Below are 25,256 nucleotides of genomic sequence, written 5' to 3'. Positions count from 1 at the left end.
CTCTGCAATAATCTAGAGATCTCAGACCTACCATTTATCAGCTCAAACATCCAACGACATGAATGCTTTAAAAGCATCAACATCAGCTCTTCTCTGACAGCATGGTGGGAGTTTCTAAAATTGACGGTGTCTTCATTAATCCCATGCAAACGTACACCTATCTGGAACAACCCTGACATATTACAAAACAATAATATGATAAACTTTTCAGATTGGAGTGATAAAGGAATCAAATATTTAGAACATATACTAGAAGGAACAGAATTTATTTCATTTGACGGACTAGTTACACAATATGGGATCAACAAGAAAAGATTTTTAGAATATCAACAAATTAAATCCATAGTAAAAAAGAAATTTAAACCGGGTCAAGTTGAACTACAAACACCACCAAGTGTGGTTCAATTTCTTACTCTTAAACCCCCCAAATTACTATCCAAAATATACAGAATGCTTTCTAAAACAGATGAATCAATATCACTTCCTATTGCAAAATGGGAAGCGGATTTATCAGTTAACTTAGACCTAAACTTCTGGTCTCAGATTTGCTTAAAAACCTTTCATCTAATTAGAAATCCCAGTCTTCAATTAATTCAATACAAAATATTACATAGAGTGCACTATACAGGTCATCGGATGTTCAAGATGGGCTTTACGTCTACCAACAACTGCTCACACTGCCAAACCAATTCACCGGACAATTATATCCACGCTCTTTGGTTCTGTCCACCAGTTCAGAAGTTTTGGGGCGAGATATGTGAAGACTTATCGAAGTGTCTGAAATGTAACATTCCAACTTCCCCCTTAGTGTGTTTGTTGGGCAGCTTAGATAATGTCATTTCAGAAAAGAATATAGCCCATATGGTTTTCACTGCCCTATGCATAGCCAAGAAAACAGTCCTCATGAACTGGAAAAATAAAAATAATCTTAATTCTAACCAATATAGAAATTATCTATTAGACTACATTAGTCTTGATACAGCCTCTGCCACCACATCAGATCAATTGCTCTGGGCTCCTTTGATCAGCTCCATCACCTAGTGGGGGTGGGGGGTCATAGTTTGGTCCCGCCTTCACTGTTGTGATTGGTGTGGGGGTAGGGACAGGCTTAGGGCGTCGGGGGGTTCCCCGGAGGCATCTTCCTTGGGGGGCTCAACCCGGGGTAGCGGTCACGTCCGGTTAGGGGCTCTGTTGGCTCTCAGGTGACTGTTTCCTCGCGGCTGCGTGCAGCGGGGCTAGGGGAGGGTCTGTGCTGACGGACGTGGGTTACTGACCTGGTAGCCTGGCTGCCCCTGGGTGGGTCCGGGATGGGCGTGAGGTTCTGGGGGCGCTCCGTCTCTGGGCTGGGACCCGGACCGGGCCTCGGGGGCTTGGGTCCTGGTTGGTGTGTTGCCGGGGTTGTGGGCGGGTGGGTGCATGGGGGCCCGGCCCTGGAGCAGGGTGCCGCCGGTGCATCGAGCCACCTGGGGGGCTCTTCAACTGGTGGGGGAGATTGTCACATCTTGCAGGAGCTTTCCTCTCCTCAGGAGCTCCCTCTGCAGGAGGGGGAGATACAGGAGAGGTGGAGGAAGATCTCAGCCTGGGTGTTTATTGTCTTATGTAGTCTGGAAGATGAGTGGATGGTGGGGTGGGTGCAGTTTTCTCTGTGGTGGGGTTGGGTGGACTGTCCCGGGCTCTGTGGGGCCGGGCGGCGCTGCTGCACTGGGCCCCGGTCTGGATGGGCCTGGGCCCCCTTTCCCTGGCGGGTCGCGGAGTGTGGGGCTGCCTACTGGGGTCAGCGGGGGAGCTGGCCCCAGGGAGGGGTCACTTGCCCCTCCCTTCCTTCCCTCCCCATCTCCAGCTGCCTCCCTCTTCCCGCTCCACCACAACCACCCACACATGCAGGGCCTTGGAGTAGGGGTATGTCACCAGGGTGCAGAGGAGGCTACCCCCTCCTCTGTCCCCTTCTGGCTGCCTCTGCCTCAATTTTATCCCACAACTTAGACATTCACATTACTCACACTCTCATTACACATACATATAGGATCTTGGGGGTGGGCACGATACACGGAGTCCAAAGTACCATCAGGGTGTACACCCCACCCCTGGCATCGTTGTCCACCTCTCAATTTTAAATACACATAGACATTGAGGGCTAGCAGGAGGGACCATGCGCTTACCTGCTGCTCTCTGGCAGGTAGCTCCATGCCCTCCTGGGTTTTAAATGCACCTTAAAACACACATGCATCAACACTACAATGAGCGGGTGGAGGGAGGTTTGGAGTCTTCTCTCACCCCCATTCTCTGCGACCTGCTGGAGCAGGGGGGCTAGGAGGAGGAGTTGGCCGTCCGACTGCGGTCTGGAGTGTGGAGCCTTCCTGCTGCTGTGGAGTCGGGGCGGTCTGCCTCCCCCCACCGCAGGGAAAAGGGAAACACCACCTGGGTCTGGGTGCAGTTCCCCCCTCCAGGGGCGGGGGCACCTAGACCCGGTTTGTAGAGTACGCTTGGGGAGTGTGATCGTGTGTACAACGTCTTTTTATGTCTGTCTCCACGTTGGTTGAGTGTGGAGTAAGTGCATATGAGAGCATGAAGGTGGGAATGGATGTTTGCATCTGTGTGTGCCTGTATGTCTGTGTCTATATGTGAGGTTGGGTGTCAGGCGCCACCTCTCTGGGGACATCTCAGGCCCTCCAAGGTTTGGAGGCCTATCTCCCCCTACCACCACTTCCCCTGCCAGTGGCGGACTCCCTCAGACATCGGTGCGTTGGTGGTTCTTTGTGTCCGGGGGTGGGCGTCCAGGTACACACCGGCTCACTCCTTGGCGGCCGCTTATCGGGGCCTGGAGCCTGGGGCTCGCTCGGGCCACTTCGGAGGTGGGGTGCCCCCGGCCTCTCGGCCTGGGGCTCGGTCACTCAGGTGCAGCTGGCTGCCGGCGGAGCTCACGGGCGCGTCACTGCAACTCCCCCTGGCTTCTGCTCCGCGGCTGCTGAGTGAGCCCTCATCTGGGACTCTCCTCAGCTCTTTCCGGGACAGTGGCGCAGCTGCCCCTCTGTTGGTCTTCCTTGGTCTCTTGTGTTCTGGGGGCCTCTGGATGTCTGGAGTTTTGATCTCCTCCACACCTGCTTCATGCCCTGGAGGACGGGGCTGTGGCCCCCCCACACCCTCTAGCAGATTATTACATGAAGGAACCTTTTAAAAAACAAAAAACAAGCGCGTCCATGCTCACAGGTGTACACACGGGTGATCACACCCACAAACTACACCCTTTTTGGCTCCTACCTCAAAGCACACTGTGTTCTGTTGATCTTATGTGCTGCACAATAATGTTTAACATTTAGTATTTACTGTCATATTCCCATATATCATTGTGATGTTGTTTATTCTATTACTCTTGTTCTCTTCTGCTTGCTTTCTTTTTTCTTTCTCAGCAGGTGACCCAGGTGATTGATATATGCATTTTTTTTCTCTGCCCGTTCTGTTGGTTTTTGTCTTTTGCCCTTCTCCCCCGTCCCTCTTCTCAGCTGTTTCTCTTTCCCTCTTTCTTTCTCCCCTTCTTTCCCCCAGTCAAGTCTGTCCCGTATTCAGTAAGTGAAAATAAAATAAACAATAAAAGGTGAATCAAATGGACCATTACGGCAAGGCTGGGATGGTCAGTTTGGTAAAGTAAATCCGTTGGGCATCTTTCTTTGCCTTTAGACAACAATTCTGAGGGCAAAAGAGCCAAACGGGACAGGCCAAAAAAAAAAAAAAAAAAAAAAAAAGACCATCACAATTCCTCCTCCATGTTTGGCAGTTGATGCCACACAGTGTGGAACCATCCTTTCGTCTACTTGACGGCATACAAAGATCCTATGTGATGAACCGAAGATCTGAAATTTTGATTCATCAGTCCATAATACCTTCTTCAAGTCTTCAGTAGTCCAATTGTGGTTTTACATGGCCCAGGCAAGCCTCTTTGTCTTATTCAGACATCTGACTTTCTTGCTGCAACTCGTCCTGTCAAACCTGCAGCTCGAAGTCTTCTCTTCATAGTTGAAACTCAGACTTGCTTACTACAACCACTATTAAGCTGTGCTTGAAGCTGTTGTTCTGTGAGCTGCCTATCACACAAGCTGATAACTTTCAGAAACTTGTCTTCTGATTCAGTTGTGGCTTTGGGTCTTCCAGACCTCTTCCTGAGTTTGCTCCAGTTTCTGAGTGCCTTTTGATGGTGAAGGAAACTGTACTCGCTGACACCTTGACTTTCTTTCCAATTTTTCTGTAGGAAAGACCTACACTTTCAAGTGTTATGATGATCTGTCTCTTCCATTTTTAATTGCCTTTTTCTTGCCATTTTTGTAGCAAAAAACTACTTTCTGCAGTACAATACTGTTCAACTGATGCTCATGAGGGTATGGTACTAGCAGTGTGTTCCAGTACTGCTTTTATGCACACAGAGGGGGTTGTAAGTAATCCAGAAAAGTTAGAACACCTGTAGGGATTAGTAGCACCAGCTTTCAGGACTCGACCAACCTCCATTGCTGCAGAATAGCTTTAAATTGTTAACCTATTTTGTGTTGCTGTCATGGTCCTGGGTCTGGTAACCCAGTGCTTATGTTTTGATTAATGATATTCTGTGATTTAGTGGTTTTTCTAGTGGTTTATTCTTTTGTATTTCTAGCTCCCTTAGTTATTCTTTCGTATTTTGTGATTTCTAGTCTTTAGGTTTTGTTACTACCTCCCCTGTGTTCCTTCGTCATTCCTTACTCTATGTTCCTGTAGTTCCTGTTTTACTTTGACAGTCCCGTGTCCTGTGTTAGAGTATTCTGTTTTGCTTCCTCCCTGTCTCATGTGCGTGATTAGTCCCAGCTGTTTCCCTCCTGGTCCTCATTCCCTTGTTATCCTTTTGTGTATTTAGTAGGGGTGCAATGATACACAAAATTCATGGTTCGGTTCAATACTTTGGTGTCACGGTTCGATATTTTTTCGATACAAAAAAATGTTCATGCCTTTTTAATTTGTCATTTATTAAAATTATAAATATATATTTTAACTCAGAAGTACAGTTTTTAAATTTAATGTTGCTGAAACAACAAAATAATGGAAAAAAAAATCTGATTGAGAAATCACTCATCTTTGGAGAAGAGAGTTTATTACAGAGAAATGGCTCTTTCCAAAATAAAAGCTATACTATACGCTTCTTCTGGGGTATACTCTCAGCAGCATATTAAACATATCAGGTCCCCATAAGGAGAATCATGTGCTAACGGCTGTCTAAATGACTCGGGTAAAGTTTGTAGCATGCATGCTTGTTGTTTTTGTCTGCTTCCACTTGTCTTTGCACTAGGGTGATGTCGGCGTAAATGTGCAGTCATATTCGTTTTGTTCCCACTGGTAGTGTAAGTGAGGATGATGCATCATGTCTATGAGGAGAGCTAAACAGTAGTGAGGTGTGCAGTTGAAGAGACAGATGGGTACAAAGTGGGGCTAGGATTACATCATTGATTGGTGCCAAGCCCGATCATGTTTGACATGGTGATAGATAGTTTGACAGATGAGATCAGGAAGGTGTCCATGTTAACAGACATTGTGATCTGTTATGAGTGTAAGGAGCAAGTGCAAAGACAGAATCGAGAGTCTGTAGAAGCAAGATGGAATACACATTTGTGAATGAGAAAGAGGCAGGTAAAACAGTGAAGTTGCAAGGAACAGCAGTAGAGAAGGTAGACAAGTTTAAACAGATGGGGTCAATAATACAAAGCAATGGACAGTGCACAAGAGAGGTGAAGAAGAGAGTACGGACAGGGTCAAGCAGGCAGAGATGAGTTTCAGGAGTGATTTGTGACAGGTGGATAGCAGCAAGAGTGAAAGGAAGACATTAAGACCTGCTATGATGCATAATTTGGAGGTGGGGACATCAGCAAAATGACAGGAGGTGGAGCTGGAGATACCAGAGCTGAGAGCCAGATATTAATAATAACTAATGATTAAATACAGTGGTATATAAATACAATGAGTAAAAAAGGCGAGTGAAGACTCAAAGGAAGTCTCCAACAGCCTAAGCGAGGATTCAGGGTCAACTTATCCAGCCCCAACGATATGTTTTTTTCTTTATTTTTTAGTTTTAAAACTAATATTAAAAGTAGAGAGGGTTTCTGTCACCCAAATTAAAACTGGGAGCTGGTTCCACAGAAGAAATCTGAAGGCTCTGCCTCCCATTCTATGTTTAAATACCCTAGGAACCACAAACCTGCAATCTGAGAGCTTAGTGCTCTATTGGGGTAATACCGTACTATGAGGTCTTTGAGGTAAGATAAGGGCCTGGATATTCAGGACCTCATATTTAATGAGAAGGCTTTAAAATTCAGTTCTGGATTTAACAAGGAGCCAACGAAGAAAAGCCAGTATATGAGAAATATGTTTTTTCTTTCTAGTTCTAGAAAGCAGGTTTAGCAACCATGATGATGATGTTGATTGAACCAACTTGCATCTGCCTTTTTGGGACAGAAAACCTGAAAAAAAAAACCAACTTCACAATGTTATGTTGATGTCAGTAAAGCTAATTTAACATTTAAACTGGCAAACAGTGAAAAAACAAATTTATCTAAAAGTTGGAACTGAATCTAAATGTTGCAGTTTGCAATCAGTTTTATTTTAATATTTCCAGGGAACCCTTTCGCCCAGTGTTAGGAAGATGTAACCTGTAGATTTTATAGATCTCCTGTGCCTTTAAAAAAAAATCCATGTCCACTGAGTGATGTCAGCCTTTCAATTCAATAACTAATTATAAATTACCTCATGGTAAACACATAACGCAACTCTAATATCTAAATAGGACTACAAGTTTACAAAGTTGTAAACTTTGGCAAATTAATTGTAAACCGCCATTTCCTTTGATATCTGTATGAACGCAAAAGTTAAACCCAGAGTCAATTAGTTCAGGTGCAGAAGAAGGGGAGGAGTCAGAGCTTGCTGAAGAAAACTTGCCTGCAAGCAGGTTAGATGTGCAGAATTAGTGAGTCAAATACAGGTTAGGTTAGCGCTCTTTCTGGGTTAACAAACTCAGCTTTCAGGAAAAAAGCCTGGATACACCATTTTTGGCATGATAAAACACAAACAGATGCATCTGCTACATTATTTATTTGAAGGACTGCAGAACTGAAGCAGATTATAGATAGGTGCAAGTAACCAAAGAATGATTACAGATGAGCAAAATAATTTGTGATCTAAGTGCTTAAATGCAATGAAACCAACTCTGAAAGGTACATGAACATAGAAATTTTCTTATTTCACATTTTTCACTTTATTTACAAGTCATGTTACTGGGTTTTAAATGTGTTGTAACGGTCAAGACAACAGTCAGAATACAGTATAGCGGTATTGTTTTAATTGGACTGGAAGTGTTAATCTAAAAGCAGTCTGTAAGTGTGCTGTGTACATTCATCCATGTGAGGATACAAGAAAAAGATCATTAATAATGAATTAAATCTCATAAATCAAGTCTGGTGAATGCACTCTGATCCATGGTCATATAAGGCCTGCCAGTGCCAAAAAAAGACAATGAAAAGTGGGGGATAATAAAAAGGTGACATAGAATGAGGCACGTTTAACAGAATTTACATTATGGAAAAACTGGTCAAAACTCCTTTTGAAATTTAAAATAGTCAGTTTGGCAGAAGTCACTATCTCAGCTGTGTGAAATATTGAGACCTTTCACAAAAATAAAATTGATGTTGAATAGTCAATTTCTCATTTGTTCCCCAAGAAATTTATGCCAGGCAGTAGCAATAAAAATCCAGACATCTGAGACTGAGAGTATATCAAGTACAAAAATATCAAAAGAAAAGAACAATGTAACAACACTGCAATGTGCCAAAGTTACCAGGACTTCTAGTTTTTAACATCAAATGAACTGAAAAGGCACCCCAACTCACTCAAGCTGACACTGAAACCTCTTATCATATAATCTTCAGTGGAATTTAGTGAAAACGCCCAATATTGTACATTGTATACATATACACCAATTCAGCAAAAATGTCACTTAAACACGCAGTTAAGTGGTGTTAATCTTTATATTCCCATCTTATTTCAAAACAGTTGCTGTGTTTACTGCAGTGGCTCTCGTAATTCGAGGTGTGGACAACCAGCGGAAAATATGGTGTCAAACCAAGTTAAATGACAAAATTTATGCAAAGAAAATAAACTAAAGTCTGACACATATATACACATATATACATATATATACACATATATACATATATATATATGTGTCAGACTTTAGTTTATTTTCTTGCAGGGTGAGACAGACTTGAGTGTCAACTTTCTGCAAATTCTGAAAGGAGGAATACCAGAGGAAGTTCAAAAACCACTGGTTTAAGGCAACCCTGCTTTTCCTGATGGAGACCAATATTTAAGCAGGTCAGTGTGGAGACTGGCTTGACAATGGATGTGCTCTTGGTGCATGCAACATGACCTAATAGTGTTTATAAAAGTTCACCCAGAAATAACACCCATTCACACACTGCAAAACTGCCTAACACATTTCCTCTTTCACAGCTGAGGCCATCACAGGAGAATTTCTATGATGGTATTTATTCTGGGGGCCAACTATTAGCAATTACTGGTCTTCACACTAAGTCTGTTTTTCTTCTTTGTCCAAGATAAGAAAACCAGTGAAAGGTTTTCAGGCTTCTTTAGAAATCAGGAACGATTGTACAAGGTCAGAAAAATGATTTCTTCATCTTCCATTTCCAACTGTGAGTGCTCATGTGGGTTTCTAGAGGATGACTGTATGCTGAAGAAAAAAATGGCTAAAAAGAAAATGCTTTGGTCCATGTATGATCTATCTTGGCAGTTAGGGTTGATATATTCCAGAGCATGCATGACGCAGCTCATATTCTAGCAGTCTCAGGTACACTGACCCTGTCTGTGTTTATCCGTTCTCCTTCCACAGTACTAAGTGAATGCTATGGTCTGGCATGCTGGTGGCAAACACCAGTCCAGAGTCATTGCCCCCATCCAAACCGTTAAGCCAAGAGGTCACGCCGGCCAGAAAGCTGGATCCTCGCTTGGATTTTCTATACGCTGGTAGAGGCCAACGGCCTGAGATAGCCTCTGTCCTCAGGTCCATCACATACAAGAAGTGGTTGTCAAAAAGAAGCGCAAACACTTCACCAAAGCTGAGCAGGGACAGGTTGGCTGGATCTTGCATTTTTATCACCCTGGGAAAATAAAGATAAGCTGCATTTAAAGTTGCCAAAATATAATCGGTTACTCATGAGTTTGCTCTGATTGTACATGCAAAGAGTTTAAAAAACAACAACAACAACAACTAAATGGCTAGATGCTCTATAGCATAATGGTCTACACATTTGTTTTAAGTATAATCATAAAATTAGAGAGGCCGTCTGTCACCCAAATCCAAATTGGAACTGAATCCACAGAAAAGGGGCCTGAAAGCTAAAGGCTCTACCTCCCATGCTACTTTTAAATACTCTTGGAACTACAACTAAGTCAGGAATCTAAGATTAAAGGGGTGGTGATATGAGGTGTTTAAGATGGGACCTTATTACTGTACATTTGTGAGTCACACCAGGGAGTCGAGCACTTCTGATTTAAGGCTTTTTCAGAAGAGCCACAGTATCCATCGTCGTACACAGTGAGGATGTAACACTATTGGCAAGATAATCAACCTCTGTGCGAGTACAGTTTAGGTAGCTGTTCTGCATTGTGTTGGCACACAGCATTGAAAATGTTAACAGTGGAGGAATTACATTTGAACTTAGTTACACCACTTTCAGAAACACATCTACTGTAATGAAACATATTCCCCACTGTTGTGCAATCAATTATAGTAAATCGAAATTTTATTAAAAAGGGATTTCTTGAGTATGATTTAAGTGGTGGGTGGTCTCATATGCATTTTGATGGAAGTCACCTGAGTCTAATAACAGATTAAATATAGTGTTGTGTAGTGTGCTCAGCATCTACAACAGGGGTGTCCAACTCCAGGCTTCAAGGGCTGGTGTCCTGCAGGTTTTAGACATCACCCTGGGTCAACACAACTGAATCAAATGATTAGTTCATTACCAGGCCTCTGGAGAACTTCAAGACATGCTGAGGAGGTCATTTAGCCATTTAAATCAGCAGTGTTGGATCAAGGACACATCCAAAACCTGCAGGACACTGGCCCTTGAGGCCTGGAGTTGGACACCCCTGATATACATGAATATTAAAATCACCCATATTAATCACTTTACCTGACCTGAGTACTAAATAAGATAAAAGTCTGAGAATTCAGATGGAAACTGAGTAAAGGCCAGGAGAATGATATACAACAAATAACGTTGTGAGTTTTCCAGTTACAATGTACAAGGCTAAGATTTAGCCTTTCAAGTTAATTACAACTCTGCTTGGGTCTTTGGTTGATTATTTAACTGGAGTCAAAGACTGCTGCCACTCTTCGGCTTATGCTTCGAGGATTCTAACAGTATGACTTGGGGATGCTGATTCATCCTACTCTAATCAGGCTACTTTTCAATCAAACAGGATTTTTTAGAGGTTCAGGAATTTCAGAGGGGTGCCAACAAAACAAATATCAATAACAAATTTGGAACTAGAATTCGGTATGTTATCAAATTTCCCCTTACACGCCATAATTGCTGATAGAGAACTGGCAGTTAAATCTAGAACAAAAGCAAACTGATGGATAAACCACACTAAAATATGTCAGTGGTCAATTTGGGTCGGTTTTACATGTTGCATTTTTTCTGATGTTGTGCTTATGACACAAAGCTTTTCCTAACCAGTCTCTATGTGTTAGCCCTGTGACAAACTAGCGACCTTTCCAGAGTGTACCCTGCCTCTTGCCATAAGACAGCAGGGATGGACTCCAGTCCCCCCGCGACCCTGAAAATGTTAAACTGAAGAGAATGGATGAATGGAATTATAATCTGAATTTCAGGGTTACAGCCTTGTCATCAATACAAATTGAACAGGTGATCAAATAATTATTTCCTCCACTTTAGTACAACCCTCATGATCTTACAACTTTAAAATCCCAAAAGAATGTCATATGGACATCTTGGGAAGGAAATGTGAACAAGGTGATCGACGGACACTTTCCTTGGTTACTTCAGTTTTTAACTAGCTTTTTGTATGCTGTAGTTTTATTTGATTTTCTCTATCCATCCATCCTCTTGTGCTTATCCTTATGAGGGTTGCAGAAGAGCTGGAGCCTATCCCAGCTATCACAGGGCGAGATGCAAGGTACACCCTGGACAGATTGCCAGTTTGTCACAGGGCTAACACAGAGAGATAGACAACCACTCACGGAGGAACTGCAGGAGGAAACCGGATTACCTGGAGAAAACAAAACGCAAACACAGGGAGAACATGCAAACTCCACACAAAAAGGGCCCGGTCTGATGGGGGAGTGAAACTCAACAGTACTAACCACTGCATTTTCTGTTCCTACTTCATACTAGGCACCTGCATGTTTTCTAAAATTATGCAACCTATTTTACCTGAGAATCTCAAAACTGGCAAAATCCCACTGATAGACTCCGAGGTCAGAGCTGCATATGATGTAGCGTCCATCAAACTGCAGGCGAGGTTGGAGGCTGATGCTGCGGTCCTCTGACACCGACAGTGTCTTTAAACACTTGCAGTTGATCTCTCGGCCTAAAGGCCATACCTGTACACAAAACACAGGACTGGCTCCATCTTATGGACTCTTTAGATATAGCAGGTCATGTATGATGAACAAGTCGTTTTCCTTTAAAACACATTAACTATGAAAGGGAACATTACCTTAATCTCATACTTGTCAGCACTGAGGAGAATGTAATCACCAGGACTGTGCACCATTGATTCCACTTCACTCTTCTGTAGTATCACCTGATAACAGAAAATCAACAAAAGTTTCACATCTTTAAAACAACAACAAACAAAAAACATTAAGATTGGTTATTTCCTGCCAGTAATTGAAGTAATGGAAATAAGTTTCACACAAACTCAGACAAAAAAACCCATAAAATTCTGACCTTTGTTACCCACTCAGTGTGTCCAGTCAGCGTGTTGAGACAGGCACCAGCAGATAAAGCCCAGACCTTCACTGAGAAGTCTGCAGAGCCGCTGACAAGTACATCCAGCTCATCATTGTAGTCGACACTGAAAACTGCACACGTGCACATACACATGCGCGCGCACACACACACACAGTTAGGAGCTGTCGCACACATTAAACATGTAGCTATTCTTGTTGGCAGATAATACCAAGCTTTGCCTAGGAGAAGTTCCACTAGTATAACAAAAATGGAACTGTCCCATTCTTGATAACCCTCATCTTTACAAAAGCTCTTGAATCCACCAGTGACTGTTTCAGTGTACTCCATCTCTCTACTCTGGCATATGGCATAGAAACTGAACATTTAACAGTGTTTCCTGAAAACCCTCTCCTGTCTGATCATTTCCTGATAACATTTACATTTACAATAGAGCTGGGCGATAGAACGATAACGATATGTATCGCGATATAACTTTTACTCGATAGAGAAATTAAGCTATCGCGATAGACCTCGCCGCTCTTGTCCTCTTAAAAAAAAAACAAAAAAAACAAAAACAAAAAGGTCAGCCAATCCAAATAAAGTAGCGCAGAGCCGAACCAATCACAGCCGCAGTGTCACGTCGCGTCACTTGTTACGTACAGCACAAGTGCCAAGCCGCACGTGTGTTTGTTTGGGAAGCAGCCAGCGGGTAATGGAGCCAGCGCATAATGGAGGAAATGAGTGTGCCGACTAGAAAAATCAACCGAGCGTGACCGAAGAGAAAACAGATGATGGTTCCAATGCCGGAGAGATTGTCGAACGGAAGAGCCATAGAAGTTCCGTAGTTTGAAGGTATTTCGGCTATTTCAAGTCTGACAAAAAACAGAGTAGCGTGCACTGTAAATTGTGCCGAAAGCAAGTCTGGAAATACAATAAACTGGTGCATGCGTCACACTGTGCGCCACGTTATTGTTTCGGTGAAATGAATTTCTACAATACTGTTAATTCTACTCTCTGCAGTGTTTAAATGCTTACATATACACACAGTTACTGTCCGTCCACACATACGACTCGGTTCTGCTTCTATGCCCCAGCTTTGTTTACTTTTTCCCACCGAGGCTTCTAGACTTCTGATTGGCCAACATTTCTGCACGGTTAGGAATCTAGCGCCACCTGCTGCTTTGGCATGTTCATAGCAGCGTTTTCCTTCATTTCTGCCTTTATGTGTGGACGGGATTATTTTTTAAAACGAAAACGGAAAATCTCCGTTTTCAAAAATACCCGTGTACGTGTGGACGTAGCCTCAGTCTCTGACTGGAAGCGCTAATTCGTCATTCGGCTTTTGTCAGACTAAAGTAACTGTTAAAACTGTTTGAAAAGCTAAGCTATACAACAAGGAGAGATTGAGAATTTCCTTTTAGTTCTCAGTTTATTTGATATTGACAAAAGTTAGTCAGTTTTGTCTGTTCTTCTGTAAAACAAACTAAGATTTATTTTTAGAATTAATACTTTGTTTCTAAGTGGAATTGACAATTTAGTCTGTTTCATTTGTTCTATTTTGAAACTTAAACGCTTTAGCGGCTGCCTTTTGTGTAGTTTGCAATATTTGCCTTTATTTATCTGAAAAAGTCTCATGTTCCTTAAGTACATCTACCCTGTTGAACTTATTATGGGAAATAAATATTTAAAAACAAGCTGCTGATTATTTCACATTTTACTTGTGAGCAACGGCACATTTAAATCTTACAAATATAGTTATTTGGCTTATATCGTGATAGATATCGTTATCGCCTGAAATGAAAAAAACATATCGTGATATGAAAAAATCTCATATCGCCCAGCTCTAATTTACAATAATTGATTACACAGCAGTGGAGAGTAGACTTTATCAAAGTAGATGTCTTTCTGAAAGCGCTGTAACTAAGTTTAAGAATATAATCCACCCACTGTTATCATCTTCAATGCCCTGTACCAACACAGAGCAGAGCAGCTATCTGAACGCTACCCCATCAGAGGTCGATTATCTTGTTAATAATTTCACCTCCTCACTACGTACGACTCTGGATACTGTAGCTCCAGTGAAAACTAAGGTCTCTAATAGAGCTGGGCGATATGTTTTTTTCATTTCAGGCGATAACGATATCTATCACGATATAAGCCAAATAACTATATTTGTAAGATTTAAATGTCCCGTTGCTCACAAGTAAAATGTGAAATAATCAGCAGCTTGTTTTGATTTAAATATTTATTTCTCATAATAAGTTCAACAGGGTAGATGTACTTAAGGAACATGAGACTTTTTCAGATAAATAAAGGCAAATATTGCAAACTACACAAAAGGCAGCCGCTAAAGCGTTTAAGTTTCAAAATAGAACAAACGAAACAGACTACTAAATTGTCAATTCCACTTAGAAACAAAATATTAATTCTAAAAATAAATCTTAGTTTGTTTTACAGAAGAACAGACAAAACTGACTAACTTTTGTCAATATCAAATAAACTGAGAACTAAAAGGAAATTCTCAATCTCTCCTTGTTGTATAGCTTAGCTTTTCAAACAGTTTTAACAGTTACTTTAGTCTGACAAAAGCCGAATGACGAATTAGCGCTTCCAGTCAGAGACTGAGGCTACGTCCACACGTACACGGGTATTTTTGAAAACGGAGATTTTCCGTTTTCGTTTTAAAAAATAATCCCGTCCACACATAAAGGCAGAAATGAAGGAAAACGCTGCTATGAACATGCCAAAGCAGCAGGTGGCGCTAGATTCCTAACCGTGCAGAAATGTTGGCCAATCAGAAGTCTAGAAGCCTCGGTGGGAAAAAGTAAACAAAGCTGGGGCATAGAAGCAGAACCGAGTCGTATGTGTGGACGGACAGTAACTGTGTGTATATGTAAGCATTTAAACACCGCAGAGAGTAGAATTAACAGTATTGTAGAAATTCATTTCACCGAAACAATAACGTGGCACACAGTGTGATGCATGCATGTATTTCCAGACTTGCTTTCGGCACAATTTGCAGTGCACGCTACTCTGTTTTTTGTCAGACTTGAAATAGCCGAAATACCTTCACACTACGGAACTTCTATGGCTCTTCCGTTCGACAATCTCTCCGGCATTGGAACCATCATCTGTTTTCTCTTCGGTCACGCTCGGTTGATTTTTCTAGTCGGCACACTCATTTCCTCCATTACGCGCTGGCTCCATTACCCGCTGGCTGCTTCCCAAACAAACACACGTGCAGCTTGGCACTTGTGCTGTACGTAACAAGTCACGCGACGTGACGCTGCGGCTGTGATTGGTTCGGCTCTGGGCTACTTAATTTGGATTGGCTGACTTTTTTTTTTTTTTTAAGAGGACAAGAGCGGCGAGGTCTATCGCGATAGCTTAATTTCTCTATCGAGTAAAAGTTATATCGCGATACATATCGTTATCGTTCTATCGCCCAGCTCTAGTCTCTAATCAGAAGTACCTGACTCCGTGGTATAATTCTCAAACACGTAGCCTAAAGCAGATGACTCATAATCTGGAGAGGAAATGGCGTGTCACAAATGTAGAAGATCATCATTTAGCCTGGAGAAATAGTTTTCTGCTTTATAAGAAAGCCCTCCGCAAAGCCAGAACATCTTACTATTCATCACTGATTGAAGAAAATAAGAACAACCCCAGGTTTTTGTCAGCACTGTAGCCAGGCTGACAAAAAGTCAGAGCTCTGTTGAGCCAACCATCCCTTTAACGGTAACTAGTAATGACTTCATGAACTTCTTCACAAATAAAATTTTTATCATTAGAGAAAAAATTACCAATAATCATCCCACAGATGTAATATTATCTACAGCTACTCTTAGTACCATTAATGTTAAGTTAGACTCTTTTTCTCCAATTGATCTTTCTGAGTTAACTTCAATAATTACTTCCTCCAAACCATCAACGTGTCTTTTAGACCCCATTCCTACAAAACTGCTCAAAGAAGTCCTGCCATTAATTAATTCTTCAATCTTAAATATGATCAACCTATCTCTAATAATCGGCTATGTACCACAGGCCTTCAAACTGGCTGTAGTTAAACCTTTACTCAAAAAGCCATCTCTAGACCCAGCAGTCTTAGCTAATTATAGGCCAACCTTCCTTTCATATCAAAAATCCTTGAAAGAGTAGTTGTCAAACAGCTAACAGATCATCTGCAGAGGGATGGCTTATTTGAAGAGTTTCAGTCAGGTTTCAGAGCTCATCACAGCACAGAAACAGCTTTAGTGAAGGTTACAAATGATCTTCTTATGGCCTCTGACAGTGGACTCATCTCTGTGCTTGTCCTGCTAGACCTTAGTGCAGTATTCGATACTGTTGACCATAATATCCTATTAGAGCGATTAGAACATGCTGTAGGTATTACAGGTACTGCGCTGCAGTGGTTTGTATCATATCTATCTAATAGACTCCAATTTGTGCATGTAAATGGAGAGTCCTCTTCACACACTGAGGTTAATTATGGAGTTCCACAGGGTTCAGTGCTAGGACCAATTCTGTTTACATTATACATGCTTCCCTTAGGCAGCATCATTAGAAGACATAGCATACATTTTCACTGCTATGCAGATGACACCCAGCTCTATCTGTCCATGAAGCCAGATAGCACACACCAATTAGTTAGACTGCAGGAATGTCTTAAAGACATAAAAATCTGGATGGCCGCTAACTTTCTGCTTCTTAATTCAGATAAAACTGAGGTTATTGTACTCGGCCCTGAAAATCTTAGAAATATGGTGTCTAACCAGATTCTTACTCTGGATGGCATTACCTTGGCCTCCAGTAACGCTGTGAGGGACCTTGGAGTGATTTTTGACCAGGATATGTCCTTCAACGCACATATTAAACAAATATGTAAGACTGTGTTCTTCCATTTGCGCAACATCTCTAAAATTAGAAATATCCTGTCTCAGAGTGACGCTGAAAAACTAGTTCATGCATTTATTACTTCCAGGCTGGACTACTGTAATTCATTATTATCAGGATGTCCAAAAAACTCGCTGAAAAGCCTTCAGCTAATCCAAAATGCTGCAGCAAGAGTTCTGACAGGGACTAGAAAGAGAGAGCATATTTCTCCTGTTTTGGCTTCCCTTCATTGGCTTCCTGTTAAATCCAGAATTGAATTCAAAATCCCGCTCCTCACATACAAGGTCTTAAATAATCAGGCCCCATCTTATCTTAATGACCTTGTAGTACCATATCACCCTATTAGAGCGCTCCGCTCTCGCTCTGCAGGCCTACTTGTTGTTTCTAGAGTATTTAAAAGTAGAATGGGAGGGAGAGCCTTCAGTTTTCAGGCCCCTCTTCTGTGGAACCAGCTTCCAGTTTGGATTCGGGAGACAGACACTATCTCTACTTTTAAGATTAGGCTTCAAACTTTCCTTTTTGCTAAAGCATATAGTTAGGGCTGGACCAGGTGACCCTGAATCCTCCCTTAATTATGCTGCAATAGACGTAGGCTGCCGGGGGATCCCCATGATGCATTGAGTTTTTCCTTTCCAGTCACCTTTCTCACTCACTATGTGTTAACAGACCTCTCTGCATTGAATCATATCTGTTATTAACCTCTGTCTCTCTTCCACAGCATGTCTTTTATCCTGTCTTCCTTCTCTCACCCCAACCGGTCGCAGCAGATGGCCGCCCCTCCCTGAGCCTGGTTCTGCCGGAGGTTTCTTCCTGTTAAAAGGGAGTTTTTCCTTCCCACTGTCGCCAAAGTGCTGGCTCATAGGGGGTCATAGGATTGTTGGGTTTTTCTCTGTATCTATGAAGCGCCTTGAGGCGACTTTTGTTGTGATTTGGCGCTATATAAATAAAATTGAATTGAACTGAATTACTCTTTTTAATCCCCAAACTTGGTGGCAGATGACTGCTAAATATTCCACAGTGTACAGAAATGTGCACAGACAGTTGGGTTATATTTTTTGCCATTTCCTTTTAGGTTTGTTTCAAAACTGTCTGTGGACTTGTGTTTCTTGCCTAATCAGACTTTTTTAATGCCTTTGTTTTGACAGATTTTAAAGTTCCCTTGCCATATAAAGCACTGTCACAAAGAGATAACATAAAATACTAAAAATAACGCTTCTTCCATGCAAAGTTGACCGTTTCGCTATTGACCACATGTTATCTGCCTCTCCTCTAGCATTAATATGCTTCCTATTCTAGATAAGGACATAATTGCTCAACACTGAAACCAACCTGCTCCTGTGTGGCCACGGAATTGCTGGATTTTAGCCCCTGTACTCCACTCCCAGCATGCAATAGTGTTGTCAAAGGACCCAGTCACCAGCTTCTGTTCATCAAATTTTACTGTGGCACAGGTGTGTGTCTGAATTCCATAAATGCACTGTCCAGTACGCACATCCCATAATTTGGCAGAGAGATCGTCAGATCCTGAAAAACAAGTAAAAACCATCAGTGTTACTGCTGTAGTGACAGGTTCAACCTACATGAGTGTATATAGAAGGCTCAACATGTACAAGCCCTCACACACTGAGAATGAAACAAACATTACAAACAATGCTTCCACACCTATTCCAGACATGGTCTGCATGAAAGAAGACAAAACTGGGTATACTCAAAACAACCCTTATGAGTGTGCTACTGGTAGAAACTACTGTGCCATAATGTGATACAGATGAAAAAACAACAACAACAGCAACCTATACAGTACCATTAACAAGTATATGTCTTAGTTTTTATTTTTTGCATGTTTGTCATACTTTGGGCCCTGAAGCAAGGGCACTCAAGTTATGCGGCAGGACAATGATCTGAAACGCACGAGCAAGTCCACTACCAATTGTGTGGGGGTTTTTTTGTTTTTTTTTTTAAATACAACAAGACAAAAAACAGTTATCCCAAATACTTTAGTGCAGTTCTTGCTGGCAACAACGGCACAAACAGTTGTTAGGGTTAAGGTGCAATTTCTGTTTCACACACGGCCAGGTAGGTTTGGATTAGGGCTGCCCTAGTTATCATTTATATATCACTTTAAGCAAGACAAATGTAGATACAAGACAAGAGAGGATAATTCACACGCCTATCTTTTTTCCTAGTAACTCTCTCGTCTCTATTTTATCTATCAAACTTCCAAAGAAGAACCAACAGTAGCTAAAACAGACTCAAAGAAAAAGTGTTTTTATGATAACTATGAACCTGAGTGAAAGTCAGCCTCTTCCTACAAGGGTGCAGAGAATGGAAAAACTGTGTTGGAATATGAAATGTAAAATAAAAAGCATATGAAACCATCAATGCGGTGTGTGTGTGTGTGTGTTGTTTGGGGTGTAAGAAGTTGGCAAAGTATTTCAGGTAGCAGCTTCCTAAGTTGTAAAGTTTCCATTAACTACCATTTCCTATTGGAAATGGTAGTTAATGGAAACAGTAGAGGACAAATTAAGGTGTGGTTTTAAGATCTTAAGGCCAGGAACCCGTCAGAGAAACTTGCTGATGATAGAAAAGAGATATCATGTTGTATGCTTAATATTCCTAGTAATGAAATCCCAGAAAGTTAATTCTGTTTATCTGCACTACGAATTTCCAGTAGGTGAAACCTCTGATCACTCATTCAAGTGACTTCTGTTTTCTGTATAAGGTTTCCTCAAGATTATATAGATTGTACAGGTGCATAACAAATATCAACCATGAACTAGCATCATTACCTAACATTGAGCCACAAGTGCAGTTTCATGATCATTAATATGCAAATTGATCAAACTGATCAAAGTCCAATTTGAGTACTATTAAAAATTCTGCAATAAAAGCATAGTCCAGACATCCTCTCATATGCATATATTTAAATTATAGATTTTGAATAAATCTATAATCATTAAAAGCAAACTTTTTTTTCATTTACCCATTATTGGTATGGTGTATAGAGTTTAAATATAAATCCATTTCGGAACAAGAGAAGTACTGTGAATACTTTCTGGACGCATTGCATGTGAATGACTCCTGGGTGAAAATCAAATTTCAAGACGTACAACAATTTACTGATTACATTAACACATCAGGTTCACCACAGAAGGAAAGACAAAATCACGTGGTAGTGTTCTTGAACTTAAATTACTGTGAACAACAGGGAACATTTGAAAGTTGTAAACTGACACATACCAATCAGTTTTTAAGGTTTTGACTATCATCATCCACTCAAACACAAATTGTGTGACATCAGGACTCTACAACACAAAGTGAACACCATCCCCATAGACAATGGATATCATATCAAAGAGGCCCTGAGTAAATGTGGTTATCGCAACTGTGCATTTGTCAAAGCTCAGAAGACAGCTAAAGAATGTTCCAGGCGAGAGAGAGATCAACTACTTCCTAAACGAAAACCAATGGTAAGATCTTATGTGTCCGGAGTATAAGAAATGTGCTTTGTCTATGCCAAAAGCACTATGCCAAAAGCTGGACCTTATACTACGTAATTTATGAATTCAGCAGGGGATCAAACAATTAATTCCCCTGCTGTACGTGAAAAGTGAACTGTCACCTCTGAACTAAGGAGTGTGCTAAGATTGAAGACATTTCCCAACTCTTGTTAATAGTACTCATGGACGTTAATCCATGGTCATGACAATTTCCAAATCAAATTCCTTTTTAAATAGAAACAAAAAACAAAAAAAAACCATAGGCCCGGTGACAGATCTATTTTATAAGCACTCTTTAAATGACTATAACTCTTACCATTGCGCTTAAGAGAAAATTGAAATGGTTTTAACCCTTTGAAACACATCATATATCAGTATTTTTAGTGTATTCAGTGAATAGTTTTATATTTACTTTTTGTCTATACAGATGTCAGATGATAGACTTGTTTAAACGCTATTTTCAAACTGCAGTTTTTCATGTGTGTATGGGTACATTTCTCAGGACATGATGTGAAGTTAAACTAAAAGGAGTGTTAGTATTATGAGGTTGACAGAAATATCTCTGGATAAAACTGATGAGCTGTACAGCACTGTGTCATGACTATCGTAGACGTTTGAGAGCTACCAATTTGATATTTTGCTACTCTAATAAAGACAGAACACACAGTCATGGGGTACCTGTGCAGAGGAGGCCGTCCTTGTAATAAAGAGCATATACTCGAGCACTGTGACCAATAAGTGATGACGTCTCAAAGGCTTCTTGATCCTTTAACTGCATCATACGCAGCTTAGCCTTCAGGTAGACCCCCTTCCAATGTGATGCATCCTGAATGGTCTCATCAGTCTTCCAGCCTAGCTCCCGACACACACCCTGCCACACCTCAGTGCAAGAGTTTATCACCTACCAAAAAAAAAAAAGAAAAAAAAGAAAGAAAGTAAGAATAGTTGATATGTGAAACAAGTGTTGTCAGGCTCTGTGGATCAATAATAAACATCCTTAAAAACTTGATTATCCATCTGTGTCACAAAAATTAAGCTGTATGACGGATTTAATCAATTAAATTTCCACCTGTAATTCACTTTGCTCATGCTTCATATAATCATTATCTATACATTTCAACAAACATATCAGAAAGTCCATGCAAACAACAATATATATAACGTATATGCCACTTGGTGGAGAGGTTCATATTCATCTAACTATGAGAATGTATACAGTCTTGGTAATCTAAATATGTGTTCACTTTTTATGCAAGGAAACAAAAGTCATCCCAAAACACAGATGTCACAAGCATTTTACATCACTGGCCCCACATACAGCCCACTTTGATGTTAAGTGGGCTGGACCAGTAACACTACATGATAAATGTGTAAAATTAGTGCATAAAACGCAGTCTTGTATGCTTTTGCTCCCACATGTTATACTTTTAATGTGACAGTATTACAGATTCATCAACAGATCAATCCAGAGTGCTGACATGATGTCCATCTCAAGAGTATTCCACAAGAGCACTGAACAAACACTATTCTTTTTCACAGATACAGTAAACCAAGAAAAACAATGTTGAAAATACAACATGAATATATCACAATTGGAACTGTCAGTGAAGCTCATATGTGGGCATACATCAGTGCAACAACATCACTGTCTGTATATGTCTGTCAGTTTAGCTATTGACTGTATCTTTGGGCCTGGACAACCGTCATATCTGCATTTTTGGATTTAGGTTGTTATTGAGGATTAAATGGATACCTATAGACAGCATAATAACAGATAAGTACCTTCTACAAACCAAACAATTCTTTCAGAAGCTAATAGCTGCACTTTTATCAAAAACTGAAAGAAGGCATTAGATTTCACTGTGAATGTTTGTAATCATTATTTTCTTTTACAGTTCATTCCTTGAGGAAAGTCAGATAAACAAGGAGTCTGGAAATTTTAGAATTACCTTGTTCCATTGTTTGCAGACTAGGCAGCAGGTGAGCAAGGTCTGAGGATCCAGCCAGCGCAGCAAGTAGAAGGCCAACTCCAAGGGAAGAAGGCGCAAAAAGTCACGTTTCAGCAGTGTCTCTAGTCCATTCGAGAGATGGCGGAGCTGAGCAGCACCACTTAAAGATATGAGGTGGTCCAAAGACTGGTTGCGCTGCTGGTCATTTAGAGTAAGGAAAGTAGCAGAGACTGACTCCAGCCACCCCTCAAATGCTGCCTTCTCCATGGGCACATGAGAGCGACCTGCAAGAGCTATAAGAATAATGCAGGGTCCGACCTCATCAATTTGGTCAGGAGAAAACTACCAAACTCATCATACACAGAGACAGATTCAACATGCCCTCCAGTCATTGCAAAATATATATATATATATATATATATATATATATTTTTTTTTTTTAAAGAGTACGTTTGAGCCCCTCCAACCCCTTAACATTTAAATCTCTTGAAGAATGAATGACGCCAATTCTGAATCCCTGAAAGGTCATGAACAATAACAGTACAAAATGTATGATTTAAGAAGTGTCCCTGGTTCAGACATTTAACCTGGATCAACCAGCATCATCTCCTCACTCATACAGCGTTTAAGATCCGGCCATAGCAGGGTAGCTAATAACCAAAGCTGCAGAAGGCTTTCCGTCAGGCTTCATAAAGCCTTCCGAGCCTGAAAACGACACATGAATGTAAAATAAAGTACATTCGGGTATATGTTTCACTTATTTAAAATTGAAATTTAAAGGAAGCCACTTTTATGGGCTCCCGTGTCTGCTTGTGCATTCGTTGTAAGTTAGCCTGACTAGCTAGCAACTTTTGTAGCTAACGTTAGCTCTGTAGCAGTGTTATTGTTTAGAGCAAACTAGCTACAAGTGGAAACACTCAAATACTTAGAGAACAGTATATGCTATTAAATGATTTATAACTGTAATTGGAAATTCAAATTGCCCACCAACCAGAGTTGCAGGGAGTTTCCGGATCAACACTTTCCCGGTTTAGGTCACATCGCTAAGTTAGCTGCCGAAAGCTAATCTGGCAACCACCAAGTTAAACGGATTCCAAAGAAAGCTAGTTTTGTAGTTGAGGTTAGCTAACAACCACGATAGTGCTTGTTTTTGTTAATTTTGAATTACACGTAAAACACGTAACGGTAGTCTTCGTTACAGCTCTATGGTGTAGATATTTCATGCAGCAGGGGAAAACGATAGCACCTTCTGACAGCATGAAACTATAATATAATGGAAACGCTACCCCTTCATAAGAGGTCGTTGTCACCCTCAGTATAATCTTACAGGAGGCAAAGTAAGAGTTTTTATCTCAAAACAACGGGCAACATTTAACAATATACAACCGCATATTTAGTAGCTTTGCCAGCATATTCAGTATACTTATACTTTATAACATTTTTGCATTTTTATTTTCAGCGTTCCCTCTTTTGACGCAACTTGCCTGCAAGACAATGCTGCTGGCACGAAAACAAATAGATTAACTAACTTCCGGTTTTCGCGCGAGTAGGTGTGTCCAGAGTCAGAACCCTTTTTTTAAAAGAAAAAAGGAGTATCAGTACGACGGAGTAATAGCGCCACGTTAAGAAAACAAAATATTATTGATCATTTTGAGAATAAAGTCGAAATTTCGAGATTAAAGCTCTATTTCGAGGAAAATAGTACAAATACTATTTTGAGAAGAAAGTCGAATAAAAAAAGTGAAAAAGTTAAATTTTGCTGCAGGCTTTGAATGGTAAAAAGTAGCACCACTTGGTGGACAAATATAAAATTAAAAATTGAACCGAGTAGTCCAAAAGAAAATCTTAGCATAAAGGAATGCATTAGTTATGTATGGAAGCTTCATTCCGTCACTAAAAAAACGCTATCCATAACTCGAAATAAGTAAAAATTTCGAGTTATTATAGATAGCATTTATTTATTTTTAGTGGTGGAAACAAGCTTCCATAGGATAGCAAGGAATGGTATAAGGTCTACCCCAGTACTCATCACCTCTAATGAAGGATATGCTACTAAGGAAAATAATGTGGGATGAATTAGTTACACTTTGATGGGGTAGAGCCCTCCAGTGAGATGTTTCAAGTGTCTGAGTTATGGATATGTGGCAGCTAGGCTGCTAGGATTCAAGGAAATTAATTTGGAAGAAATATGTCAAATTACCTATCCTCAGGACAGTGAAGCACAAAGAACAAAACAAAGTCAGCACTTAGGATGGGATGACACAGACACAGAGGACTTGTTCTAAAGAGGTTATGATCATGGCAACTAGTAGCATTTGCATACTGCTGTTTGTTATGCAGTGGAATGCTAGGAGCCTCATGGCAAATGAATAGGAATTCAAACATTTTCTAAGTGGTCATAATTAAAAGCCTAATATTACTTGCATTGTTAATATTACAAGAAAGTTGGTTTAAACCAAGGCTAGGTTTTGTGATTCCAAGATCCAAATTTGAGAGGAAAAATAAGGAGATAACCTTTTGGTGCTGGAACCTGTAAAACCTTTATTAGAAAAGGACTAGAAATGAATGCAATAATTGAGTGCATAATAACAGAAGTGTGGACAGACAGGGGAAAATTTACTGTTGTAAGTACATATAATTTCTGCATTACATTAGAGGAAGACTATTTCGTAGAAATTACAGATAAAATCGGTGTCCCTCTAATGTGGGTTGAAGACCTAAATGCACATAATGAGCTGTTGGGAAGCAAGAAGAAGGATAGAAATGGTATAGTAGTGGAGGAATTTATAGACAAATACAACTTGGTTGTTTCAAGTGACGGATAACCAACATGGTTTAGGACAAATCAATCAATATCATCATCTATTGACATTACATTTGTATCAGCTGATTGGTATTAGTTAGCAAAT

General features: G+C 40.7%; 1 protein-coding gene across 1 annotated transcript; it reads right to left on the bottom strand.

Moving 5' to 3' along the window:
- Nucleotides 1-7,079: 7,079 nt before the first annotated feature.
- On the bottom strand, nucleotides 7,080-23,632 carry fbxw2 (F-box and WD repeat domain containing 2). Its single transcript, XM_026172891.2, has 8 exons — nucleotides 23,339-23,632; nucleotides 22,348-22,640; nucleotides 21,077-21,299; nucleotides 18,228-18,422; nucleotides 12,003-12,136; nucleotides 11,770-11,856; nucleotides 11,484-11,653; nucleotides 7,080-9,179 (listed from the first exon to the last, which is right to left on the bottom strand). Exons 2-8 carry the CDS (start codon nucleotides 22,612-22,614, stop codon nucleotides 8,891-8,893), a joined length of 1,365 nt encoding a protein of 454 aa, XP_026028676.1. The 5' UTR covers nucleotides 22,615-22,640; nucleotides 23,339-23,632; the 3' UTR covers nucleotides 7,080-8,890.
- Nucleotides 23,633-25,256: the final 1,624 nt, after the last annotated feature.

Source organism: Astatotilapia calliptera, chromosome 7, assembly GCF_964374335.1.
Source record: "Astatotilapia calliptera chromosome 7, fAstCal68.1, whole genome shotgun sequence".
NCBI classification, from domain to species: domain Eukaryota; kingdom Metazoa; phylum Chordata; class Actinopteri; order Cichliformes; family Cichlidae; genus Astatotilapia; species Astatotilapia calliptera.
The sequence above is the reverse complement of the archived record's forward strand: the minus strand, read 5'-3'. Positions and strand labels throughout refer to the sequence as shown.